This window comes from Phoenix dactylifera, chromosome 8 (genome assembly GCF_051530095.1).
Source record: "Phoenix dactylifera cultivar Ajwa chromosome 8, Ajwa_hap1_PhDact_Kaust_v1.1, whole genome shotgun sequence".
NCBI lineage: Eukaryota > Viridiplantae > Streptophyta > Magnoliopsida > Arecales > Arecaceae > Phoenix > Phoenix dactylifera.
Genome location: NC_143197.1, coordinates 33,555,780 through 33,565,310, shown reverse-complemented (window position 1 = coordinate 33,565,310; position 9,531 = coordinate 33,555,780). Strand labels below are relative to the sequence as shown.

Sequence of the window (9,531 nt, the reverse complement as noted above, 5' to 3'; positions counted from 1 at the left end):
AATTTGCGATTATAAAATTAAAAATATTATTAAGTGGAAGGTAAATTTTATTAAGTTTTACAAAGCTACATGTAGACTGTGAAGTTCGTCTAGCAATGGGTGATTGTGAGAGCATGGAAGCTGAAGTTAAAACGTATCCGGCATCTTGATCTTTCAAGAAATAATATATCAAGATGGAGCCCAGAATAGCTAGGGAGCTTACATTCTTTGCGGCAATTGAATCTTTGAACAACTTGGAAGGTATATTTCCAAAAGAAGAGGTGTTTGGAAGCGTCGGGGCTATCAGTAGGAGCAGATACCCAGTTTTGTGGAGGCGTCCTTGAATTACGGCTGCCAGAATGCCCTGCTTCGACTTGTAAGACAACGACAAGCAGCCAGGTAGCCGAAATTACTGACCCAATTGAGAAGGTCCAGAAAGGCTCCCCCCACTCATCCCTTCTTTTTTGGAAAGAGACTGATGAATTGTTTCCTAGAGAAATTTGATCGGCGAAGGATGCTTCGATCTTTTCTATGGAGGAACTTTGGATCCATAGCCGCTGTAACGGTCCTCAACTTTCAAACGCATCGAGCTTCCAACACCTTCCTGGCTCAGTGCGAGGTCCCAACAAGTCGCATCAGGCATCGCAACTTCCTCGAGATATGTTTACTACCAATATATCAAGAAGATCTCGACTTCTTATTCGAGCATCGATTCCGTTGGGAGTGACTCGACCGACTTCTCGCCTGCCTAACGGGAGTCTAGAGGACGGACTGGTTACATCTAGATCCAGGGGAGCAGCATCTTTTCAACATTTTTCAAGGGCTGGACAAAAGCATCGACATGGCTTCCTCGCAATGGATGTCTCGGTCACAGAGTGCCAAGCACCATTGGCTCACCGCGACATTGAAGCCAAGCAACTTTCTTCTGGATGATCACTCCCCTTGCGGGTGATTTTGGCCTACCCGAGATATCTCAACGTCGAGAATTCTCACTCTCAAATTCAAACCAGCTTTGTTGGGACCAAAGGGTCAATTATGTTCCTCCAAGTAACAGTGTATCTTTCTATATCCACTTTCATCTCGTTAGGACTTAGCAACTAACTTATAATTGTGATTATCATCAAATGATTGAACGGATCTCGAATCCACCACTATTTAGAACATAAAAACTAAACATAATCTTTTAATCAATAAATGAATTCTTTTTACCTGTTCTCCATGTCGCAGGTAGAAGAAGACAGAACATGAATTATTTTTTACCCCCATTTGATGGACCAGCAAAAGTTTCTGTCTTCACCGTCCGAGAACGACCCCCATCAACTGCAGAGAACGGAACGGGCGGGGTGAGGCTTCCCTAAAAGGCGATACTTCTACCGGTAATGTGCATGGGGTAAGAGACCAACCGACGATGGATCTTGCGAGGACTCGAGTACTAACAGGAAATAAAGAAATGTAGTCTGGTGGAAAGCAGCAGAACAGAGGAATGCTTAGTTTTCGGCATGATTGTTGTCGATCTATGCTGCTCGGCAGCACGACCAAATGCACGGCTGGCGATGAGAGAAGTCGCCATGAAGATGCATGCTATCAGAGGGAGGGGCTTCTTGAAGGAGTCGATGATAAATGACACATGATACAAGATGTTCGCAACCTAATATCTGGAACTTGGAAAAAAAATCCTTGTAAGCTTACAGAAAAAAAAAAAAACTTGATCTTTTACAATTTTCACTCTTTGTTTGATACAGTGTTCTCTGTACTGCTAATTATTATAGTTCTATCATTTTGAAATTATGTGACCTGTGGAAGAATCTTTCACCAATTCCTGTAATGCAAGTGTGAGCAATTCAGCCTCCTTACAACTTCTTCAAGGTGAAAGCAAGGACACAATATCTATGAAATGCCAAATCAAGGAATGCCTATGAATGCCCTGCAGTTACAGTTGCGGGAAAAGGCCAGCTCTGTGGGGTTTTCCCGAAATTAGGGATGATAAAGCAGTTTATTAGATATGTTGCTCGAGGTATGCAGTATCGAGGGCTGTCGGTCTTTCTTTAGTTTTGCGAATTTCTCTAGAAGACAGACAGAAAACATTAAATTGACTTGGTAACCTAATAAATCATATAAAAAGATCAAAAGAGAAAAAATTGAGATTGTTTTACCAAATTATGTCTCCACATATGATAATTAAGAAAAAAATTTCGGTAGCTTAAACAATTAATTTTGAGACTGGTTTGATGTATTCCCCCAATTGGATACACATCAAGATCGTTGGAGCAAAGCTCAGATAAAAGATAATCGAATTGCTAATCAACAAAGAAGTTCTTCAACAAATGTCTCAAAATCAAACCAAGTAACACTGCCAAGCCTATATTTGGATAGGCTATATAATAATAATAATCAAGCTTAATAAACATAAAATCTGTAACTACGACGGAATCAACCATATAAACAACAACTATAACAAGTTCCCAACAAATTTCACTGATCTCACAAAACAAATGAGCATTTGGCATTCACGAAGTCTATGTACAAAATCCAGAATTCTTATGAAATCAACCAGTGAAACAACAATGATAACAAGTCCAAAAAATATCGATTATCTCTCAGAATAGATGAACATTCTATATTCATATCCACGTTCCCTAGCTCTTAAGGCAATTTTTGTCCTCTATATAGCTAATTGATGCTTTATGAATTTAAGGATTAGTTACCATTTCTTTTTTAAGTTTGACAAGTGGTGTTTTGCGTGCAGAGTATAGAACAGGAGGCATTATGTCAATACAAGGAGATGTTGATAGTCATGAAATCTTCTTGTTGGAAATGTAAGCAGGCATGAGACCAACTAATGAAGAATTGAATGATTGTTTAGATTCTATTTATCTGCTAAAATAGCTTTGCCTGAAAAATAACATAGATTATAGAACCCACATCGCTTGAGGATGATTGTGATTATGATGACATTAATCAAGAAATGCGAGGATACCAACATTGCAAGAAGCAAAGTCGAGAAGTGCTTCATTATATTTGCTAAATTATGAGAGACATGCGACAAGGGATGTGTGTATCAGCGTTGCTGTAGGCTGCCAAAGCATATCCCTTGGCTCTTTGAAATTTAAATGTGTGATATTGAGCACAACTTACAGCAAGACAGAATACTACATGATCCAATTTATTTTTACAGCAGTCAGTTTTGAGAAGTATTCTAATTTTAGAAATTGGCCGTCTGAGGTTCAAAAGTTTGTTTTCTGCTCACTAGGAAATATGCTATGGGCATAGCAAGAAGAATATCTAAGATTGTTCTTGCACATTATTTACCATAAAATAGGAATAAAGAATTAAAAAGATGTACTAAAAATATTGCCCCCAAAGCTCCCCAGATCTTCATTAAAGCGCTACGAAACTTCCACTTCATTGGTTGCCAGTTTTTTAGTATACCATTATGAAAAAGACTAAAATGATATAAGAAGACAGCAAAAGCTGAAACAGGGGAGAGAAATGACTATTGCCTACTCACAACTCTGGTTTTCGAACTCGCAACTCCAGCAACTGAACCATCTCTCAGAAAGGTACATGAATCAGTTTTCAATCCACTGGGCTCCAGTTCTAGCAGATATGCCTTCACTTTTTTTTTCCATTCATGTATTCATGCAAAATAAGAATTATGATCTTATTGCAATAACCCCTGGCCATCAATGTTGATGGTCTCCTTTTATCAATTTTCATTTCCATTAATATCACATCCCATTACTCTGTTTCAGTTTTTTTAAAGTTCAGGCTCTCATTTTATAAAGCTTTCTTCTGGAATACTAGCTACATCTACCCTAGACTTTATATCAACAATATATGCCAACAACATTGGTATCTTCACTTGTATGAATATCGATAGCAAGTTCATCACATCTAACATATTGCACCAATGCAATTTTAAAGCGATATAAGCTTAGTGACCAGGGCCCTTATAGTACAAGCCATCATGTCTAGAAATTCACCTGTCACACCATGCCTACTTCTAAAGTTTTGTCCTTGGACCTTCAACTGATGTTAATGTAGATGAACAGAATTATAAACTGATGATTGATTATGTAGTATCAAAAGAAAAACAACATTACCTCATGGCTATATTGTAGGACATTGGTTGAAATATTAAGATATCATGTCGTGATTTGTGCTATGGCATGCTATTAATGACAGGTCTTGAAAGAGCATGGTCTTCTCCTTAATATGCCGACAATCAGTTCTCTGATCTTTCATATATATTTGAGGTTCATATGTAGTATTGTTCTGAAACACGTATAGTTTCAGAAGAGCTTTGATGTGCCATTGTAGCGAAAAATCCAACAGGGGCATTGGACTATCCACCCAAAGGAGAAAGAGCAAAACCTCATTTTATGTGTATCAATAACTTTGGAACCATGAGATATGAAGACGATAAGGTTCTTGTATTGGAAAGGAATCAGGCGACGCGGACAGAGAGGAATTAAATACTGGTGAAATTTGCTGGGATCAGATATGCATTATTAGTTATTAGGTCCAGTACTCAGAACTCTTCCAGGAACAATGTTGGCCCAAAACAATAGAAGATAATATCATATAAAGAAATTCACCTACTTGAAAATTTGAATAATTCACATTCTGTTAGAAGCGTGCTATGGAACAAAGAAATCCATAATATCAGGATATAAAGGACACAAGTACACAAATTTTCAGCCGTAGTAAGCAAGTTACATTAAATAAAAAATAGATTCTGCATTGTAATTTTGGAAAAAAAAAATCACCAAATGAATTATTCTCAATATATAAGCTCAATAAATGCAAGAGCATGCCATACAAGATTTGCTATATTGGTTGGTACTAGTATGTATTGACCGTACCGAATCATAGCAGTACCGAACCGTTATGCGCTACAGAGGGCGTACTAACACTTGGTAGGCCGAACCAACCCTTATATTAGTATACCGAAATAGAATAGTACCAGTATGGGATCCAATGGCGAACCTTGATGCGATGCCTTTTGTGCAGCAAAATGGACATTGAAGAGGTGAGACAAGATTCTCAAAAACGATAGCCCTAATCTAATATTATTAAGACAAGTAAAAAATAGGACTCTATAAACTGGTAAAAACTAGGCGGCCCAACTAGTTCTCGGTTAAGGCTTAGTTGAGTTGAGTTGTAAACCAGTAAAAAGGATGTCCTGCGTGCTTTGAATTTGAACAGAATATCGCAACTATGTGATGACAAATTCAGTTGCCAAGAGTTCTCTGACCAAGCAAGTTATATATTGCAAGAAGAACTGATCTGGAAACCAAAAGATAACATCCATAGATAGAAAAACTAGAATTATATATATCAAAAAAAAAAAACTGCACAGAAGTTCAATGAAAGAGCCAGAGGTGTTCGCACATCTCATCAACGATCTTGCAACATAAATAATTGCTAATAATAACAAGAAAATCAGAAGAATTGAACATAGTATAACAAAGGAGCAACTGTCTCACACATGAATCACAGGAATACATAACAAGAAGGAGGCAGAGTAGGAAGATGCAGCATGCGATAGTTTATAAGGATCGAGACCCAGCAACAAGAACAGATCCTATACATCGATTCCCAGCACTGTCAAATTACGACGGCAGTTAGAGATGTACAGATAGACAGCGCAATTATAACAGCAAGCAGTCCGTACAGCACGATCAAGAAAAACACACTCAAGAAAGAAAGAGAGGAGGAGAAACCCTAGATTGCGCAATAGCTGCGGGAGGATGCATACGACGGGTGAGAGAGAGAGAGAGAGAGACGCACCGCAGCCAATTCATGAGGAGGAGGATCCATCCATCTAGCGCTGATCGACGGACGAGTGGTGGCGGGTGTTGTCGTAGTCGACGACCTCGGAGTCGGTGACGGAGCGGGAGTGCTGGACGATGGAGCGGCCGATGGAGTTGATCCACTCCTCCTTCTCCTTCTCGGAGTCGGCGATGAAGTACATGGTCTCGCGGCTGGTCGATAGCTCGAAGGCGAACTGCCGGTTGAGCACGTCCTCGGCGCCCTTCACGGTGAGGCAGGAAGCCACGGGGATCACCCCCCGCGAGACCGACGCCCGGGTCACCCCCGGTTCCTTGAACCAGAACAGCTTCCCTTGCTTCAGCACGAACCACCGGCGCCGCCACGTCTTGATGTACTCCCCTTGCTTCGTCAGCCATCCCGCCCGCTCAGGGTTCGACCAGAACTCCACGCCCCCGCCCAGCTCCTCCGCTCCACGCGATCCCCCCAACGCCGCCCTCCACAGGCTCGCCATCTCGGATTGCTCCGTCTTCCTTCCTCTCGCTCGCAGGTCCGAGAACAGGCCGCTCTCTCTCTCTCCCTCTCCCTCTCCCTCTCCCTCTCTCTCTGTACGGAACAAAGAGGGGCGATAAACGGTGGCCGTTTATGATGAGGACTTTTATATCCTAAAGTCGGCAAATGGCGTTGCCGGCTTCTGCTTTCACGCCGATTCTGAGGGAAAACAACGGGCTGGTTAGGGAGAGCGCCTATCTTAAACCAGGCTTTCCGTCCAAAAGGGAGGCAGCTTCTCCCACTTATGCTATCACGGTACTTCACATTAAGTGAAAAACTTTATAGAAACTGCTGCCTAAAAGTGGTAATAGAACAGTTTGCCCGCAGATTATAAGCTTGAAGCGTGGTCACCTCAGCAGCAATCGAAACCCATGGCAGCTCCGCGTGCTAAAACCTGGTGAAGCTCCTAATTGCTATTATGATATTTTTTCAGCTTCAGCCTGCTTCCTTATTGCTTTTTGTTTTTGTTTTTTTGTTTTTTTTTGGGGGGTGTGTGTGCGTGTAGAATCCAACCACCCCATGGTGAAGCTGCTCTCCGGTACAAATCCGTCGGCGCTGCTGAATCTGCAATCCTGACCGAATGTCTTTCCAAACGCCTTTACCGGCGACTAAGAATAATTTATATCTTGGAATCCATCAACAAAATCACTTCCCCAGAGATCTATGGGTTTGGTTACTGTGAGCCACTACAAATCCTGCAGAGGGATGTCAGGAGTTGTAATGCTACGATATCAAATGATCTATGAAGAGGCATTCCAGATGCTTTTATCGATTTTAGCAGGCAAAACTACTGCTATAACTAGATGAAGAAAACATATGCCGTCAGGCTGAAGAAGAAATAGATCACTAGGACGAAAAAAGAAGAGGAATGATGCAACAGACTTCTGATGACCACTGACCTGCCCGTTCCTACCAGTTCAAGAACTGCTTTTTTCGTGCTGGAAGAACTCACAAAGTTTCGATAGTGCTCAAGAAGGAGAATTGAAGGGGGCAATAAAAAAAGAGGGCCGAGGTAGACGTGGTTGAGGCCCATGAGTCCCAACTGGCTGGTTACTGGGAAAGGCAGCAATCCAACTAATCTTTTTTCAAAAAATCCAGTGTTCCACTTGTCTTACCGACATCGGTGATAAAAAAAAAAGCGAAGTAATGATATGAAGGTTTTATCAGGTAAGATAATGACTTGTCCCTAGTTGCCCCCGGCTATCCCCCCAAAATGCTAAGACATCCCCCCGAAATGCTAAGACATCCCCTATATGCCCGTGATTCCAAAAAAACTCCGTCATGTACTGAAACTCTGCAATGTACTCTTTAAGAGCTTGACCAATAATCAGCAATTTGAAAGAAGAAGAAGAAGAATAGTGGCATGCTGTACAAACACAGCCTAAGAAGAATCTATTCCTAAACTTCTTCACTGTTTCCAGATAAACATTCACCCGTCACCCATGTCCTCATTTAACTGATACATGATATGCATACCGCACAAACATATTCCAAGAAGAGGAAGAAGAAGAATATGTTTCGTTTAAATCCTCAGGAAAATCACCCTCAGAGAGTGATTTGCAGATTCTATTCAGCAAGGAGACATACATCTTGTCATCACAAGAGTCTGGATCCAAAGGCAAAAGTTAGCACCTTGCTGGTTGTGAATGAAATGCATAAAATATTTTCTTAGGCGCAACAATTTTTGGATAGGATATGCACTTCTCTATCTCGAAGGTTGATGCATCCAGTGCCAAGAAAGAAATTTCGCACCACATAATCTACCATGGACTTTATTTATGACCCCCGTAAAATCGAAAAGAAGGAGATTATTTTTCATCAGATTTGTCAATGTATACTCTAAAAGGTTTATAACTAAATTAGTCTATTGAACAAAGAGGCTATTTCCAAATAGATCAATTTAAGATTTTAAATTCTCCCTTTTCTTCTTCTCTTCTTCCTTTCCTCCTCCCTCTTCTCTACCTGCATAGATAGTTGCGTCCATGATTTAAAATGTTGTTTGCATACAATAAGGATGACATCTGTTACAGGTCTCAAGCAATCGTAGAGACTAGCTTTTTGTTGGCCAAAAATCGTAGAGAAGGGAAAAGGGCATCAACCAATGTACAGCTAGAATGGTTGGGAATTATAATTATAAAAAGAAAGGAAAAAAAAAGAGGATATTTTATCACATCCCCATATACTGAATAAAAAGAGACAAGTGGAAGAGTGAAAATGCCAACTTAAAAAGACGGATACATAACTGTGAAATTGTTAGAGAGCAAGCATAATGTCAAAGTTCCAGAAAGGGATTACATCTCCTAAATAGAAAGAGCGGAACGGGGATCATGCTCGTACATCGCATCTACGTAGCTAGGAGAAGAGGGACTCGTCGATTTCGATCTTGACGACCTCTCCATCATCAAAACGGTCTTTCTTGGGAGGTGAAGGCGGCGCTGGAACCCGCGGAGGGCCTCTTCCCTTCTTCTTGTTACGAGGCCGTGCCTGATGGATATTTTTTATCACATGGCCAAAAATAAGACGCAAGAAAACACAAAAGGAGAAAAGGATGAGGAGTCGATTGCCACAAAAAAAAAAAAGAAGAAAGAAAGAAAAACATAAAGAGTCAGAAGGGAGAATCTGGGGAGGCACTCACGTTTCCGAAGGAATGGTTGAACCGCTTTCCTTTGGCCGTCTTCTTATCCCCTCTGCCGCAGTATACTGACACCAGAACCAGAAAGAAGACATGGGGTTTAGCCAGGGCACAAACCCGAAAGATGAAATTTGCCGGCCAATAGAAAGGAAAGAAAGAAATAGAAGAAGAAGACGAAGAAGTGCTTATTTTGTTAACCTAATGAAGGAAGCGCCCGAGGAGCTGTGACGGGCGCGGAAACCGAGAAAAGATTCGTCGCGGAGAGGGATACCGTTTCGGCGCGAGAGAAGGAGAGGTGGGAGGAGCGCGGGTCACGATAGAAGGAGGAAGCTACAGGAAGAGCACCCGCCAGTCCCAGAGCGAGCAGCGCCATGGAATTAATTTGGTGGCGGACGAACGGGATAAACAGGAAGGATAAGACCTGAGAGCAGCGCCATGGCCTTGATATAGCAAGCGGGGAGAGGGCCTAATGGTTCTATTGAATGGGCTTCGGCCTCCAACCAGACCATAATCTAGTCATTTTATTGGGCCGGCAGCCACCTGGGCCAACATTAGCTACCCCGCACCGGCACGAACCCGCATTCGGTCGCGGGATG

The 9,531-nt window shown here is 41.6% G+C and overlaps 2 protein-coding genes across 5 annotated transcripts; both read right to left on the bottom strand.

Moving 5' to 3' along the window:
- Nucleotides 1-32: 32 nt before the first annotated feature.
- On the bottom strand, nucleotides 33-6,995 carry LOC103704030 (Pleckstrin homology (PH) domain superfamily protein). Of its 3 annotated transcripts, XR_015968490.2 has the most exons (3): nucleotides 5,773-6,995; nucleotides 1,383-1,798; nucleotides 33-1,299 (listed from the first exon to the last, which is right to left on the bottom strand). XR_015968490.2 is itself a non-coding variant. In XM_088703792.2 (2 exons), exon 1 carries the CDS (start codon nucleotides 6,263-6,265, stop codon nucleotides 5,807-5,809), a length of 459 nt encoding a protein of 152 aa, XP_088559918.1. In that variant the 5' UTR covers nucleotides 6,266-6,995; the 3' UTR covers nucleotides 33-1,798; nucleotides 5,773-5,806. The 3 variants fall into 3 exon arrangements, 2 of the variants coding, with proteins under 2 accessions (XP_088559918.1, XP_008785373.1); XM_088703792.2 differs by having other exon boundaries at nucleotides 33-1,798; XM_008787151.6 differs by lacking the exons at nucleotides 33-1,299; nucleotides 1,383-1,798 and adding an exon at nucleotides 5,414-5,586 and having other exon boundaries at nucleotides 5,773-6,994.
- A 608-nt stretch (nucleotides 6,996-7,603) lies between these two features.
- Nucleotides 7,604-9,370, bottom strand: PSRP4 (plastid-specific ribosomal protein 4). 2 transcript variants are annotated; one of them, XM_088703793.2, is made up of 4 exons: nucleotides 9,134-9,370; nucleotides 8,939-9,003; nucleotides 8,641-8,787; nucleotides 7,604-8,265 (listed from the first exon to the last, which is right to left on the bottom strand). In XM_088703793.2, the coding sequence occupies exons 1-3, from the start codon at nucleotides 9,306-9,308 to the stop codon at nucleotides 8,656-8,658; spliced, it is 372 nt and encodes a 123-aa protein (XP_088559919.1). In that variant the 5' UTR covers nucleotides 9,309-9,370; the 3' UTR covers nucleotides 7,604-8,265; nucleotides 8,641-8,655. The 2 variants fall into 2 exon arrangements, with proteins under 2 accessions (XP_088559919.1, XP_008785374.1); XM_008787152.6 differs by lacking the exon at nucleotides 7,604-8,265 and having other exon boundaries at nucleotides 8,419-8,787.
- Between the last annotated feature and the right edge of the window lie 161 nt (nucleotides 9,371-9,531).